The sequence below is a fragment of the Passer montanus genome, unplaced genomic scaffold, assembly GCF_014805655.1.
Source record: "Passer montanus isolate IOZ18808 unplaced genomic scaffold, ASM1480565v1 scaffold25, whole genome shotgun sequence".
Lineage (NCBI taxonomy): Eukaryota > Metazoa > Chordata > Aves > Passeriformes > Passeridae > Passer > Passer montanus.
The window spans coordinates 10,033,301-10,050,122 of NW_024367149.1; the positions used below are offsets into that span (position 1 = coordinate 10,033,301).

Here is a 16,822-nt window from a genome sequence, read left to right on the forward strand (position 1 = left end):
CAAAGGAGGATGGGGGGGTTTGCCAGCGCCCGGGAACTTTGCCCATGCAGCAAAGGAGCTTTGCTGGTGCAAGGGACGGGGGTTCCCCGCGCCGGGGGTGCGCATGGGGGGTTCCCGTGCAGAAGGGGGTCCCCCGTTCAGGAGGGGGTTTTACGCGTGCGGAAGGTTATCCATGCAGGATGGGGGTGTTATCCATGCAGGATGGGGGGTGTTATCCATGCAGGATGGGGGGGGTTACCCGTGCGAGGGGCAGGACCCCCGCGGCTGGGAAGGGGCTCGGCGGGGGCGGGACACTGCGGGGCCGCAGCGGGGCCGCCCGCCCGGCCGGGGGTGTGCGGGGGATGTCCGTGAGCCCCGCCGCCCCCCGGTGCGGGTCTCCTGTGCGAATCGCGGCGATTGCGGAAATACGCGGGCGCGGGGGGGAGGAGGAGGAGGTGGAGGAGAGGAGGAGGAGGGAGGTGGGCGGGAGGCTGCCGAATCGCTCGTAACTTCTGCAAAGTCCCGGGCACTGGGAGCCCACCCGGCAGAGCGTGGAGAGGCGGCGGCAGCGCCCGGGTGCGCCCGCCCCGACCCCGGCTCGCCCCGCGCCGCAGCCACCAAAACCCCCCGATCAGCCCAAAAGCCACGGGAAGAAAAAATCCCAACACATCCCACCTAAGAGCCGGCGGCAGTTGGCTGCGGCGGGTTTTCCCTTCCGGTTCCCAACGGCTGCGAGTCGATTTTAGCCATAAGAAATATAAAAAATTGCGAAGAGAAAAAAAAAAAAAAAGGAAAGTGCCGCCAGCCGCCAGAGCCCGCAAAGTTTCTCTGGCGCTGTTATCTGTGTTATCCCTGTTATCCCTGCCCGTGGGACGCGGCGCCGCTTAAACTCTTGTTTTTGTATTTTTAACCCGATTCCCACGCTTTCGCAGAGGGAATTCGCTATTGTCTGCGCGGGGTCTGGGCGCGGAGAGAGCGCGGGCGCGCAGGGCTGCGCCGCAGCTGCCCTTTTTTATTTTTTTTAATCTTTTTTTTTTTTTTTTTCTGGTCAGGGATTTGAGAAAACCGCTGAGCTTGACAGATTCCCCCGCTTTCCCCCCTCCCCGCCCGTACGTGCGCGCCGGCTCCGTGCGCGCCGTCTGGAGCGCCCGCGGCCGCGCACAAAGAAACGCGCCCGGGCGCGGGATGTGACGGACCGCGGCGGGGACCAATGGGCGGGGCTGGGCCTTGTGACGTCACCAAGAGCTGCCCAATCAGCGGCGGGAGTGGGTGTTGCGACGTTTGAACTCCCCCGGGGGGAGGGGCGCGCCTTTTTTTTTCTTTTTTTTTTCCCCTCTAGGTTTTTTTTCTCCTTTTTTTTTTTTTTTTCCTTTTCCGCCGAAGTTGGCGGCGCCCTGCGGGGACGGGGCCGCTGGCGGGGCCGGAGCCTCGGAAACCTCCGGATTTAGCACCCAAAAAAAAAAAAAAAAAAAAAAAAGAAAAAAAAAAACCGAGAGGGAAAAAAAAAAAAAAAAAAAAAGGGGGAGGAGAGAAGGAGAGAAGAAGAAAGAAAAAAAAACCCCATTTTATTTAAAAAAAACCCACGTTTAAAAAATTATTTATTTTTTTAAAGCGTGCTTAGAAAAACGCTGAGTTGGGAAAAATGAGGATAACTTGCGCGCCCACCCGTTTAGCGCTCAAATATTCTGGGGTGGGGGAAGGTGCTTTCCTCTACCCGTATATTTTTTTGGGGAAGGGGGGGTTGTCCGCGGCTGCGGAGGGGCTGCACTTGACCGTGGCCCCTGCCTAGAGGGCGCAACCAGCCGTCCCGCGGCCAAAAGTCTCCCGAAGGGCGCCAAAAGTTACTTAAAAGATAATGCTGGAAACCGCAAAAGGCTGGGAACGGTGCGGCACGGACGAGTGGGGGACACAACCGACTCCCCCTCCACCTCCGAAATAAGCTGCGGGAGGGGATTTTTCCTCCTTTTCCCCTATAAGATGGGATTTTTTCCTTGCCTGTGTCGCCGTCGTTGCCCCCCCCCCCCAAAAAAAAAAAAAAGAAAATCCTGTGACTACACGCAGGGACGCGGGGGTCACCTAAACTGCCTCCGGCATCAGTGGAAAACGCTATTCCCAAGCGGAAAGGGGGGGACACACCACCCGGGACACCCTGCGAGTCCCCAGGAGCGGGCTGGAGAGCATCCAAACCCCAAACCCAAACGCTGCCGGTGCCAAGACAATGCGCTCCAGAAGTGTCAGGAGGCGCGGGGGTATTTTTAATTTTAAGCGCTTCACTTTTAGATTTCATAAGTAAGAAAGAGGGGGGAGTGCGATGTGCCGATGAATTTATGTGTTGCTATTTTTTAGAAGAAAATCTTTATTTTTTTTAAAGTGGAATAAGCACCCTCGATTCTAAAGCGCTTGATTTAAAATGACAAGTGCCAAAGGGGATGGGGAAAGTTGTGGAAGGCAAAGCCGCTTCCCCCAGCCCCCCCCACCTCGCCCCATCCCTCCATGGTCAAGGGCCGAGCGGAGCCGCAGCCCCCGGGAAGAGCAAAACAAAACAAAACAATATAAATAAATAACAATTACAATAGAAAAATACACAACCTCCCCCCCGTAAAAAGAGGAAAACTTTGAGCCGAGCCCGGCTCGCCTCTCGGCTCCGCGGCTGGCCGCGCTGCGGGGCGGCGGGGCGGAGGGAGGCGGCGGCGCCGCAGCCCCCTCCCCGGGCGCAGAGCGGAGGGGCGCGGAGCGGAGCGGAGGGGCGCGGAGCGGGGGCGGCGGAGGGGCGCGCAGCGAGCGCTATGCCTTTAACGGCGCGCGGGGCAGGCATGCCGAGCGCGTAGTGCGGGAAAGTCGAGGCGGGGTTAAAGTTCAGCTCATGGAGCGGCTCCGCGCTGGCTGCAGTTTGGCAGAGTTGGAAATGTGAAAGCAAGAAGCAGGCTCGGGGCTCCCCCTCCTCTCCTCTCTCTCTCTCTTTTTTCCCCTCCTCTCTCTCCCTCTCCCTCTGTCTCTCTCCCCCTCTCTCTCTCCCTCTCTCCCCGCACACGCACACCTCCAAACCGCAGCCCCCCGCAGCAGTCATGTATTCTCCGCTCTGTCTCACCCAGGTAAGCGGCCGCCGGGGCGCGGTGGGGCCGGCGCTGCGGGGGTGCGCGGCCGTGCGCGCCGGGGAAGGGGCACCACCGCCGCTCGCCGAAACTAACTTTGTTGCCTTTCGCTCGCATCCCCCCCCCCCTCCACCCCCTTCCCGCACGGCCATTTGTGTCGGCACATGGCTAATGGCGCCTACTTATTAATGCTTTAATTAACGGGGGGGGCCGCGCGGGCGCGGTGCTGCGGGACGACCCGCACGGCCCCGCCGTGCTTGGTCATCCGCGATCGATGCCGCCGATGCCGCCGCCCCGGACCGGAGAGAGGGACCGTCCCCCGCACCTGGGCTCGCTCCCGCGGTGCGGCGCGGTGCGGCCGCCCCCGCGCAGAGCGCCCTCCGCACCCGCGGGGGCCGCCCCGGCCGGGAGAGCGTGCGTGTGTCCCCCCGCAGGGACACCCGCAAACTTGTCCCGCGCGTGTCGCGCGTCCCCCCCGCCGCCCTCCCGCCCGCGGATCGGGCCCCGAGGCACTCGGCGCAACTTTTGCGCCCTCCGCTCGCGGCGGGACGGGGCTGCGCGGGGAGCGGAGGCGGGGGCGTCGCTCCGCGGTGCCCCCCGGTTGCGCGGCCGCGGAACCCCCGGCCCCCCCTTTTCCCCGCGCGCTGCTGCAGGACGCTGAATTACACCCCTTCAATTAGCAGGATATAATGGTTTAACGAGGAAATGCTTTGTGGCGGACTCAAACCCCAGATTATTTCCTCCTGCAGGAGATTTTGACTACATTATTCTTATTAATTTAATTGGAATATTTTTTTTCTCCCGGTGAGAAAGCCTCTCCGGGCTCTTTCCGTCGAGAAAAAGACAAGGAATTGCAGGGAGAGGGGCGGCAGCTTCCCAGGCAGCCCGAAGAGCTCTCAAAGTTTCGTCCCCTTCTCCAGTCGCGGTCCCCTCTCCTTCCCCAGCCTCCCCCAAATTTTGGGGTGCTGGCGAGAAAACACCAGGCCGGCGGGGGCACGAAACTCCAAACCGTACACTTGCTCAAAAGGCAGGAGGAAAACGTGAGCAGCGGGAGTTTGCAGAGGATGGGATGCAGCAACTCCGGGCTGTGCCTGGGCAAAGTTTGTGCCTTTAATTCAACTCTGAGAAATACCTGGTTTTTGTCAGCGCAGCGGCTGCAGGAGGGACCCCCGGACACTCCGTGCAGGGCCCGCAGCGCCGACGCTCTTGGCATCTCCACGTGGGGCTCCTGGGGCTCAGTAGGCCCAGTCGAATATTAAGGACAGAAAATAAATCCATGGGCTGGTTGCTCCCTGGTCCAGTCGTGTCCTGTCCCTGTCGTTCCCCCCCCGCCACCCCCAGCTTTTTTTTTTTTTTTTTTTTTTAGTTTATCAAAAGAAAAGCAGAAAGCCAGGCATGTGCTTTGACTCCGTTAGGAAAATCTGGCATTCTTGCTGCACGTTTGGAAAAGTAATAGGAGGATTAGAGGCCTCCTGACAAACTCTTCCCTCCGAAGGATCAATTAGGTGATTCTGTCATTTTTCCATAGAAAAAGGGGGCAAGCCCTGAGCTATTGCAAATAATTTCCTATTTTGTCGTTTCAAGAGCTTTTATTGATACAAGTTTTAGGAAATATTTATTTTTCTTTTTTTTCTTTTTTTTTTTTTTTGGTCAAGTTTTGGTTCAGATTTAAAGGGAAGCTCTTGAAAGTGGGTTAGAAAAGGAAAACAAACAGAAATCCTGGTTCTGAGCATATTTATCCAAGCCCTGGAACCAAAATGGCACAAGCATTTTGTATCATCTGTCAGAAAAAATCCAAACATCGTTCCATTTACATATCTGCTGAGGAGCTAGGAAATAGTTGGGGAACATATGCACGTCTCCTCATAGATTTACAAGCAAATGGATTGTAAAAATATTAGCAAGGGTCGCTGTAGTTGGCTTAATTTCAAAAAGATCTGCAGAAATACATTGTTTCAAAGCCTCCTTTGCAGGATTACATTATCGAAGTCGCCTTTGGGTTGGCGTTGGGGTTCTTTTGTCCTAGGGTTTTTGTTTTGTTTTTCTTAACACCTTTTTGGAGAGCGGAGGAGAATTTTGGGATAAACAGTACAGAACTGTGCAGCCCAAATTTTAGGTGCTGCTTAGAGATAGGCAGCTCTCGGAAGAGCTGTATCCTCAAACTTCGGAGAGGAGTGCAGTAAAGAAAAGCTCAACTTTTTATTATTGCTTTGCCAGCTTTCTGGCGTCTTTTATTTTTAGGTAACCCATCCAACACTGAGGGGGGAAAGCAAATGGCTTTATCAAATACTTTTAAAGTTTCCCTTCAAGCTAACTTGTGGAAAGGGAAAGATCATTGCCTTTTCTACCAGTTCCTTAAAATCCTGCTATTTTGCAGCGAGGCTGCAGGCAAGTTGCACATCTGTTAGCACACTTGCACAGACACATTTCCAAAACTTTTTGGGTTTTCTGAGGGGGCTGTAGCACCACTGAAATAAGAAATTGTATTGTGCAGAAGCTGCTCCCCCCCCTCCGTCCCCGCGTCCAGCCCAGTTCTGTTTGATCAGTCCTGGCTGCTTTTATTTCCACTTGGACTTTGCTAATACCTCAGCGCCGAGATTGAAGCGGTGCGATTTTCCGGAGCAGCGTGTTTACCAAGACACTTTGAAAGTTGGTCTGTTTATGAGTCGTTAACCTTTTCTCCTCATACACCATTTTGAAAAGACACATTAGGGTGTAATAGGGACGTGCACACCTCGCGCCTGAGCAGCAGTGCTTCTCTTTTACTTCAGCCACAGACCCTGACTTAGCACCAAAAAGCATCTTGGTTTTTTTCCCCCCCTCCCTTTAAAGTGGTTTAGTGTTTTTTTTAAAAGGGTTTTTTTTTGGGTGTTGTTTTTACCTCCCCTTTCAGGTTCACATCGTAGAAATCAGCTTTAGCGCAGGTTAAAGCAACTCTGTCTTGGATGTTATCCAACGCCGAGCCAAAAAAGTCCCGAGCACATGAGATCAGGCAGGACAAAGTGCTGCTTAAAGCAGAAAAGTTAAAATATTTCAGGATGTACCAAGACGTGTTTGGAAAGTGGGAAGGCTGGAAGCGCTGCCCTGGCTCGCTGTGGGCTGTCGAGCCTCTTTGCTCTGTGTACCTTCACAGATAAACTTCCACTTGACAAAAGGCCTTTTTTCCTTGACTCTCCCTGAGTGGGGAAAGGGAAGGACAGGAGGGATCAGGAGGGAGGGTTTATTATTTTTAATAGCTTGTAGAGACCTGTAGTTTTCATATTTTTCTTGTTTTTCCCCCCCTTCCTCCCCCCGCCGTGAGAGCTGTGTCTGGTGGGTGAGAGCAGCTCCATGTGCTGGGACTGTGCCTCCTCTCACTTTTTGAATCTGCCGACTGCAAACTCGCAGCAATCTTTTCTTTTTTTTTTTTTTTTAAACTTTATTGAAATTTGAAACTATCATCTTTTCCCATAGAGGAGGGTAAAAAAAAAAAAAAGAGGAATGTGCCAATCACTGGAGTGATTTATTTTATTTTACCTGCTTTTATTTTAATAATCATTCATGGTACTTTGATTGCTGCCGCTCTGCTCTAATGAAATATATTGTGCTGCTAGGAAAGTTTTTAACAATCTGTGTTTAAAATAAAAATAAATGCAATGGTGCTACCTATAGATTTAAGTATCTATAATTCTGGGGCCACTCAGGATAAGTGCAATGAAAGCTCTGGAGGAGTCAGCAGAAGGTCTTGAATTATGACAGAATTTTGCTGATAGATATTTCTACTATTGATTTCTCAATTTTTCATAATTTCTGAAAAGAACAATGCAAATTAAAATAAAGTGTTGAAAAGAAGTAAGATGTCTGTTTTAATAACCATATTTGCATGACCCACAATGATTTGAGTAGAAAATGTGCTCCATGGGATAATTAAAGAAAAAAAAAGTTAGTTTGCTAATCTGAAAAATCCCCGATGTTTTCTCACACAGGGGTGGGTAGCGGGTGGCTTTTCCCATGCTGGGGAAAACGTTGCAGAGATTACTTTATTTTTCCCTCCTGGAGGGCCCAATCCTGAGAAAAGGAGGAACTGGAAGCAGGGACGTCCCCAGCACGCAGCGCTAGATCAGGCCCCGTAGGCTGGATACGTTTTTATGTGCAGCCTTGAGTTGGGTCATTCATTTATTCAGCGAAAAAACAAGAAGCGTGACCCCAGAATATTATAATATGTTTTGATCTCTTTGGCTGATTTATGTAATACTTAGTGAGGAGAAAAAAATATATAATTATTAAAAAAAAAATCAAGGGGTCTTCTCGCCTTTTTTTAGTGTCAGCATAATTTTAATTGCGATATTTTTTGTGCCGGGGAGAGGGGCGATCTTTAACTCCTCGTTACACAAAGCAAGCAGTGTCTCCGGATGGCCAAACTAACTTTCCGAGTAGGACATTTCTTTTTAAATATCTGAAAAATCTGACACAATTAATAATTCTTTGCGCATTTGCACAAGTTGTGCTATAGTTTTCTGTTACTGCATTTTTCAATTTTTCCTGTTTATTTTGGGATTTTTTTTTTAATTTTAGAGAAAGGCTCAGAGTTTGACTTTCCCTAATATGCCCAGATAGCAAGTTTTTTTTTTTTTTTTTTTTTTTTTTTACTAAATATAAACAAAAATATTTTTTTAAAAAGATAAATTGCAATACTTGCTTTTTCTAGGGTTTTAGTGTTAGTTATGATTGCGCTCGCGGGATAAATCGACCGCGGTACTTCTCGCTCCCTTCACTGTTTAGGAACCAGAGTGAAAACCATGCTTCATTGTAATTGTATATACAGCTATAGTGGCATTTTACTATTCTGCCGGCTGCTATTTCCAAATATATCTTAGGGAAAGTTTTACTATACTTTAGACTTCCCCATACAAACATTGATTGGCATCCAAATGTTTAGGATTTGCCAAATTGGCGGGCAAACGCTGGCTACACCGCAAGCAGCGGGGTCAGGGAGAGAGCAAAGGGAGATATGCGCTCTGCAAGTGGACCTGCAAAGGAGTTTTTGGCTTTTAACTCATTCTGCCCTTTTTTGTTATTTTTTAAAAAAGGTTTGGGAACTGGGGAAAGGGCGCCAGCATTGCACCATCTCCATCTGGGCGCTTGGTTGAAGTTGGACCCTGTTTTTGGGGGGCGGGAGCGGAGGTTTTGGGTAGGCGCGAAAGGGAAGCGGGGATGTGGCAGTGGTGGGTTTGGGGTCCATTAGCAAGGGGTCCCACGGCCCTTAAAATTTATCGGCACCCTCCTAATTCTCACCATCCCGCAAAAGCCCTGTTTTTGAAGGCTCTTTCTTGATGGTTTCGGTGGCATCAACCCTTCTCTGTAACTTTTTTCAGGATGAATTTCATCCCTTCATCGAAGCACTTCTGCCTCACGTCCGAGCGTTTGCGTACACATGGTTCAACCTGCAAGCCCGAAAAAGAAAATACTTCAAAAAACATGAAAAACGCATGTCAAAAGAGGAAGAGAGAGCCGTGAAGGACGAACTGCTAAGTGAAAAACCCGAGGTAAAGCAAAAATGGGCATCCAGACTTCTGGCAAAGCTCCGGAAAGATATCAGGCCTGAATTTCGGGAGGATTTTGTTCTCACAGTCACAGGAAAAAAGCCTCCGTGTTGCGTTCTTTCCAATCCAGACCAGAAGGGCAAGATGAGAAGAATTGACTGCCTTCGCCAGGCAGATAAGGTCTGGAGGTTGGACCTTGTTATGGTGATTTTATTTAAAGGTATTCCGCTCGAAAGTACTGATGGCGAGCGCCTTGTAAAGTCCCCACAGTGCTCTAACCCCGGGCTGTGCGTACAGCCCCACCATATAGGAGTTTCTGTTAAGGAACTCGATTTATATTTGGCATACTTTGTGCACGCAGCAGGTAAGTGCCTTTCTCTACCACCTTCTCCAACTTTTCGGTTATCTCCGTGCCGGGTGCCGTGCCCCTGTGGCGGCTGCATGAGCTGGGGAGGGAGCTGGGGATGCCGGTTATCGCTCTCCCGGGGTGGTGAGGAGGGTGCCAAAACTCCCCCCCTCACTTTTTATTTTATTTTTTTTTAATGGGGTTTTTAAGGTGCAGCCACATAAAAGTGGCTCTTGTTTTCCGCGGTTAACAGCGTTTCGGGCATCCTTCACAGGTGTTATCCTAAATGTTGTCCAAGGAGGGCTCGCAGCTGGACGCGGTTTCCTTTATCCTAATTTTGGGGGAAAGCAGATAGATTTTAATTTTTTTTTTTTTAAATAAAGTTTGCGTACGTTATGCACAAAGTTGTCCAAGAGGGCTAGAGATGCCTGAGGCCTGTGGGTCAGGAGTACCAGGTATCCTCACCCCACAGGGATTAGGTCCTGTAAATCCTGCAGGATTGGAGGGAAAAGAGAAGACAGTCCCTTGATAGCAAACCTAGTCATCAGGTCTGAGTGGGCATGAAACAAACCTCTGGGTAGCCCTAGGGGGAAAAGGAGACATTTAAACCCCTTAAAAGATCAAAATTTATACACCTAAAAGCTAAGCAGGTCTTGAAAAAAAATTCCTGATTTGGCAATATTGTGCTTATGAGGAGGAGCTGAGATGTTTTAACGTGTGATGAAAATCTTGGGATCCCAGACTCCAACACAAAGTATGCTCTGCCTGCGGCGTGACTCGGCGTGCTCAGAGGATGTGTAGTATGTTGACTGGGTAAAATAATACGCTATTGTAGTTCTCCTGAGTGATTGCAGCGCAGAAAAATGTGCATGTGTGAGGTGCGATGCCCCAAGTTTCATGTATGGGATGTGTGGGTCCCCCAGCATATCCTGACTTGTGAGCTGAGGGGCTCGACAGGCTGGAAAAACAGAGGAGCAGGGGAGAGAGGAATCATATTAGTAGAAACCACTTCTGTATAAATATTTATCGGTAAGAAAACCAAGCAAATTACAGCCCAGGGAGCCTGCATTTCCCATGCCAACTTCTTTCCGAGGGTCTTGCAGAAAGTTTTGGCTTCCCCAAAGTTTTTCTGCGCTGAGTCCCTGCCATGGTTGTTGTGTGAGGCAATGTTGCCGCTGGGATTTTACAGATATGATCCCTGTTCGGAAATATCTTTTGAGTATCCTCATGGTATTTCCTACAGATAAGCTGCAGCATTTACTTTGCACTTCGGTGTGAGGTGATAGATCATACAGTACATTTATGATTAAAGGGAAGTAGGCAAATATTGGGGAAAATTATTTATTTACTCTGCGCTTTATTATGGGCATCATGAAGGAACCGTTATGGATAAATGGCTAACTGAAGGGAGCTTGGGGCTGGGGCATTTCAGGTCACCTCCTGTTCCATCACCAACCCCGAGGGGACCATGGACTCACATCCCTTTTGTCTGCCTCAGTTTCCTCCTCCGCATGTTGGAGTGGGTTGATAAATTTAAAATGCTTTGATATCCAAATAGAAGCTATAAATGTCTATTTACTGATCTACAGCACGCAGGTTTTTATTATTTGGATTTATATATAGCATGATGCAGTAAATACTGATCCATATTGTATTTCCCAGGCCCTCCGTGGAGCTCACAAATTGTTGATAGAAACCAACGGTCTTGGCTTAGCTTGCATGTAGGGTCACAGAAATGTAGGATGGGGAGAAAAAGGACAAAACCCAGTGGTGGGAGTATTTCGGGGAGCTTCAAGGGATCTCTCCCTGTTATAACAGTCGGGCAATAGACGTTATGAAAGTTCAATATTGCGATTAGGGATATACCATCTTATCAGCGCGCCGGTGGCAAACAGTAGCCTTGATAGCGAACTGCTGTTTATTCCTGCCATCATCATCAACAGGCAGCGATCACACCGATTGTCCTTCAGATTTGGTGTTTGCCACGGAAACACGGCGCGAGCCCTTGGCGTGGTTTTTGGGGTTAGATTTGGGGATTTGTGTGAGCAGCCACGCGCCCGTGCAGAGCGCACCGCGCCGTGTTTTCGGCCGTTGTTTGCTGATTGCACGCATTGCATTGTGCTCTCGATGCAGGAGTGTGTGCTGGCATATTCCTGCTAAACCTCAGCGGGGAGGGGGACAAGATGTTTTTTGGGAGGTGGCACAGCATGGTCGCTGTCTATATGGCTTCACAGAGGTGTACCGAAAGCCTTGCGTAGAGCTACCTCTTTTTCTTCCCCCGTTTTTTCCCGTTTTTTTCCCCCCTCCGATGTATCCCAGCAGTCTTTGTTACACCTGAACATTGGCCAAGTTGACAGCCATTGGTTCCCGCAGACCCGCAGTAATGGCAGCTTGTGCCGGGTGCGCAACAGGAAAATTACAAAAGAAAAAAATATTAAGGGTCCTTTGTCTCCAACTCCATCAGACCTCGCTCCCCAAATGTATGGACCACGTATTTATAAGGAGGAAGTCACCAGCGCAAATATTAGGTAGGCTGGTCAACTTACATATAGCGGATTTGACAAGCATCTGCTATAGTACAGAAGATTTGTAAACACTAAACAATGTTTTTACCTCCTTAAAAGTTTTGAGAAGTTGCCAGTATTGGCAGGAGGCACAGACTCCGAAACGTGCTTGATGATACGTGCCAAAACCATTGTGACCTTTTCACCCATAGTGCTCGCTTCTCTTTTTCTTGTGGGTTTTTTTTTCCCCCTACTTTTCGTCTTCTTTTCTTGGGGGGAGTATTCTGTTCCAAGATGCCCTTATTCGAGATGACTTCGGTAGCAAGATGTCCCTTTCCTTCTAAACATGTAGGATAATTATTGCTTTGAATCCACGCTTTTCCTTCAGTAGGCACTATCATCTGTAAGGGAACACATGTGCACAGATTTAAATAGTGCTTCTTACAAAGCTACTGAAATCAATTATTCTCTTTAAGAACTGGCTAGAAAGAGAAAACAAAAATATGCAAATAGGCAAACTACATGTCATTTTCATTAAAAGGATAAAAAAAAGAAATTAAAAAAAAAAAGGAAGGAAGATCGGTGCTTTGTGAATTAGAGGTTGACCAAAAAATGTATTGAAATCTAGAGTATTGCTCTCAGTTTGCAGTTTCTAATCTGCTTAACTAAAAGCAGGCGGCATTTTCATACCCTGAACTTGGGTTTGCTTTTTAGTTTTCACTTATTCTGCTCTTGTATCAAATGACAAGTTGGAAACCATTGTGGCAAACCGTTTTCTTTGTGGGAGTCGAACAGTAAAGCTAATTTATGACCGGTCCTTTACCAGATGATCTGTATCAGAATCTACAATATACTAGGCACGTGGCAAGGTCACAATTTAAGTTGTTAAGGTCACAACCTTAGCCACCAGGCATTTGACCTTTTAGATAAAGTTAACCTTTGTTCATTAGTAGGCACTCAACCGAGAACTTTCTGGAGTTTTTTACTGCTTTGGAGTTCCTCCTGCTAATGTGGTCAGATTGGAGAATAGAATCGCAGTAGAAGTAGTTAAATTTTCTGAGAGGTCACAGTTTTTAGACACTTCTCCAGTGGCCGAAGCGGGATGGTGGGCCAGGAGGCGATGCTGCAATGCCCAGTTTATTTTTTTGGCCGCCCATCGTTATGCGCTTCGGGCGAGAATTAAACTCGCGAGGTATTTGTGGCAGAGAAAATCTTTTAATCTTTCAGAAGGACATTTAAAAATCCCAAATTTAAGAAAAAATCCGGGGCTAGGTTTTATTTACGTAAGCTCATTTTTCTGTTCACGTTTAGACTGGAAGGCAGCGAAGGTGCCAGAACTCAGCCTTAATTTTTGTGACTGAAAATTTACTTAACTTCTAGATGTGCTCTGTGGCTAATTGCTGGGCAGTGGTATATAGCACATGACCTTGAACTTTAAGCTCGACCCATTTTATGTTCCCATCAACAGACTTAAAATATTCTCCTTGGACGACCATAAAGAGGCATCGATGGGAATAACCCAAAGATGGGTTAATGCAGAAGCCCTCCCGTACCCGTGAAGGTTTCGGGGGGTCCGAGAGGTACCCGAGGCTTTGCGCTGTAATCTTTTAGTACAATTGGTATTGATTGTTGCTGCATTAATCCTGTTAATAGCCGCAGCCGGGCCGGGTGTCGCAGGGGTGGCAGAGGTGTCCTGACAATACCGTACGTCACTGAAAGAGCTGTCGCAGCGCCTTGAACTCCTGATCGCTGCTCTGCAAAAGTGGAGCGTTCGACGGTGGAAACTATTGCTGGCTCATACAGAAACACACACCATATTGTTTACTTAATTATGCCGGAGCGAAGGCTCATTTTTAATTATTTAGCTGACTTTCTCGCTCTGCTCTGATACCACATTTATTATTTAATTTGAAATCAAAAGGGCTTGCGCTCCTGTTAGTTTTTGATGCGTTTTACTTTTGTTTTGGCTACGTTATTGTCATTCCATCGTACGGTAATCCAGATAGCCGTGATATGCAGATTGGCCAGATGGTCATGTTAACAGATTGAGAACCTACTTCCCACTGCTAAAGAGCAGGTGTAAGATCAGTGGGCTTTTTTTTTTTTCTTCTTCTTTCCTCCCAAGTTTCAACCAAAATGCTCTTTAGACAGATCATAATGGTAGCTAAAAAGAGGCACATTTCAAATGGTGTTTGTTTTGTGGAGATAATGCGTAATGTATATGTCATTTTTACGCCTATCTGAAGACTTTTAAAGCATCCATGACACTCCCTCCACCTATAATACTTTGAAAAACCTAATTCCAGCTCATGGCTGTTCCAGTCTATATCCAAAACAGTCCTTAAAGTTTTTTTCTGCAGACAGATTGCATTTACTCTTACCAAAAAACCACTTCAGGCAGCTTCGCAGCAGGTATCTCACACATGCTCCCTGCGCAGGGCTCCCAATGCATGCCCAGGAGAACCTCAGCAGATCAACGGTCAGCTGAGATTTTAGTGTTTGTGGGCTGATAGAGTTGTTTTTCTGCTCCATTATTTTTTGCCAAAGTGAGACATCTGTAGCTTTAAAGAAAAAAAGTGACACTAAGACATCTCACAGTATTTCTGCCCTCAAGGAATAAAGGGAGAAGGCAGATTTTGTGTTGTTTTAGCATTACAAAAAGTACCCATAAAAAGTCAGTGATGGGAGCCTGGGTCTCTATCTCAGTCAGGAGAGGTGAGGAGAGGACAGCCACAGCTTCTCAACACCCCAAATTTCATGCACCCACCTATCGTGGGCATGCATGAGACACAGCAAACTACACACCCCGCGTGGCGCAGAGAGATATCCCCATCTTTGGATGATCTCCTCTTTGGGGAGCAGGACTGGCTGCTCGCTGCAGCCACGAGCAGGGTGGGAGCTGACAGAAGCAGGATTTAGGTGGGACAACTGCTCTCCCTGTGCGGGTGTAACTGAGCCGGTGAGTATCCGTGATAATTCAGATACTAACTGGTGCGGCACTCGGGACGGCCTGCTCTATCACGAACCCCTGGCAGGAGTTCAGTCATGTGGTTTAGCTTTTCCCTTTCTCCAACAACAACAACAGCAACAACAAATAAACACGGGATAAAGGCGTATTTCATATGCCCAGGATGTTTTCCAGGTGATGGGTTTGCACAGTATAAGGGTGTGTTATTTCCATGCCTCCTTGCTTCGAGGTGCAGAAGCAGGAGAAGCTTGTGAGTGGTAAGAAAGTTGCCCAATGCTTCTGGCTTTTCTACAAGCAACTGCACTTTTATATTTCCCTTCTTTTCCACCCAATGATGAATAGCATTAATTTAGATCTATTTAAGGCGAGTGTGGGAGAAACCACAATCTTTGTTGTGGTCACTGCTGTACACAGCGGGGCTGAATGTTTCTCTTGGTTGAGGCCTCAAAGCTGAATCTGGAGAACCCAAAACATCGTGTCAGCTTTTCAAACCCTTCAAAGAGACAGCGGAATCCTAATTGTTCATAAAACCCGCTATTTATTATTACAATTATGTATTTTCTCCCCATTTGCATGTAAAGGAAAGGGCATCCCTTGCTTTCTGTGCCCTGAGCTTCTTCACAGCTCCTCCTCCTCCTCCCCCTGATGCTTCTGGTTCAGGCACTGGTGAGGTTTTTACAACCAGCAAACAAATTCCAACCCGCTGCTCCAAAACGCCTCAACCCCTCCCCAAAAGCCTGCACTTTTCTACACATGTGGGACCCTCCAGGCCTCAGGGACTGTCTGCAGCAAAATGAATTTGGGGCATCCTCACTGAGAGCCATGGATCTGGCTCTGCCCCTGCTCCTCTCCTCACAGACAAGGGCTGGAGCTGATGATTAAATTACAGGCTGTAAATTCAGGGGAAATTATTTTAGCCTCCTAACAGCAGCCGACCCGGACATTTCCTTATGCGAGTGAGGGCTTGTGGTAGATAAGCCTTGTTGGTGGACTAAAATTCATTTTAATCGCTTTGGTTTTCCCATTCATGTGGTACAACCATGTCTCTGGTTGTTGTTAATTTTCTCCTGCATTATGGGAGCCACCAAAAACTGTGACTGAAATCAACACCTGGGTCGTGGTGCCTCAGATGTGTGGGGCAGTTTTATCCCAGCAAGTTCATCTGGGGCTTGCAGCATTTTATCCCAAATTGCAAGGGCAGCGCCTGGACGAACCCATCATCACAGTGTGATTAATTTCAAAGAGAAAACAGAGTATTTATATATATTAAATGTTTCTAGCTACCATTGCCCCATGTCCCTACCCCAGGGGTGGATGTAAGACACCTGAGCTCAGCCCTGTGTGTGGCACCATCGTGGCTCGGGATGTAGGAGCAGGATGTGGCACGTAGAGAGGGTGGATTTGGGCTGGATTCGTAGCCGCTGCCTGTAAAACACACGAGGGCCTCCATTTTGTGTGCCAGGCTCTCACGTGCGAGTCAAAATGGAGAGCGGCGCGGTTGAGTTCGGCCTAGAGCGAAGCATGTGGGCTCATGTCGCCCGCGATCCCGCTGCCACCACAGTACACCCAGACCCACAGAGAGACCCAGGTGGGGTATCCTGGATTTGTACATCCATTGGCTCCTCCTGAAGGGTGTTGATCTGTTCTCCATTAATATCCACCCTCCCGGTCCGAGTGCCGTCCCGGTGTCATGGCGCGAAGGCCGCGGGGAGTCGTTCCTCCTTCCCGCGGGTATCGGCACACATCAGTGCCATTAGATCAGTGAGATAAAATCAAGACGGGTTTAATGACAAGCTCTTCTGAAAGTTTCCTGGACTTTATTGTTCATAACTTGGACCTGAGTCGGGTTATTTACACATGAGGATTAAAAAGCTGCAAACAACTGTGTGATTTTTAGGGGCTGAAAGTAATTAGCATATGTGGGTAGGAGGATACACGGCCTGTCTGCGTTCCTTTAAAATATAAATCACAGTTATTTAATTATGCTTGGAGAGGGCAGATTTAAGGATATACTGCAAAATGCATTACCTATTATACCAACACGATAATCTTATTAACCTTGCTTTCTACTTTTTAATTTTATTGTGCACCCTGTACAACTCTTATGATATCAAAAATAATTACTTGGAGAATACATGATGTCAGAGGTCCAATATGACATTTATCTTCACAGTGAGGAGACGGCTCCCTTGTGCATTGCATCGCAGCTCAGGAGGCACTCGGCAGGTCCATGCCGGGGGAAGGAGGCAGGGATGGGTGTCATCAGCTGCTCTTTAATGCACACAAGTGTGTTTGCAGATTTGTGTTGTAACCAAGGGATGGCTTGACTAAACTTAAGGCAATTCAGCATCCTCAGGCCTTCTAAATTATGTTTTACTTGCTCATGCCATACAACTCCCGTATGTGAGCCA

General features: G+C 48.3%; 1 protein-coding gene across 13 annotated transcripts in view; it reads left to right on the forward strand.

The window, feature by feature from the left end:
* The first annotated feature begins 2,694 nt into the window (after nt 1–2,694).
* Nucleotides 2,695–16,822, forward strand: part of NFIA (nuclear factor I A) — a 241,295-nt gene continuing 227,167 nt past the window's right edge. For all 13 annotated transcript variants that reach the window (XM_039711716.1, XM_039711721.1, XM_039711727.1 and 10 more), the window contains exons 1-2: nt 2,695–3,071; nt 8,426–8,957. In XM_039711716.1, coding sequence (XP_039567650.1) covers nt 3,045–3,071; nt 8,426–8,957 — 559 coding nt within the window. In that variant the 5' untranslated portion in view covers nt 2,695–3,044. The remainder of the gene's footprint in view (nt 3,072–8,425; nt 8,958–16,822) is intronic.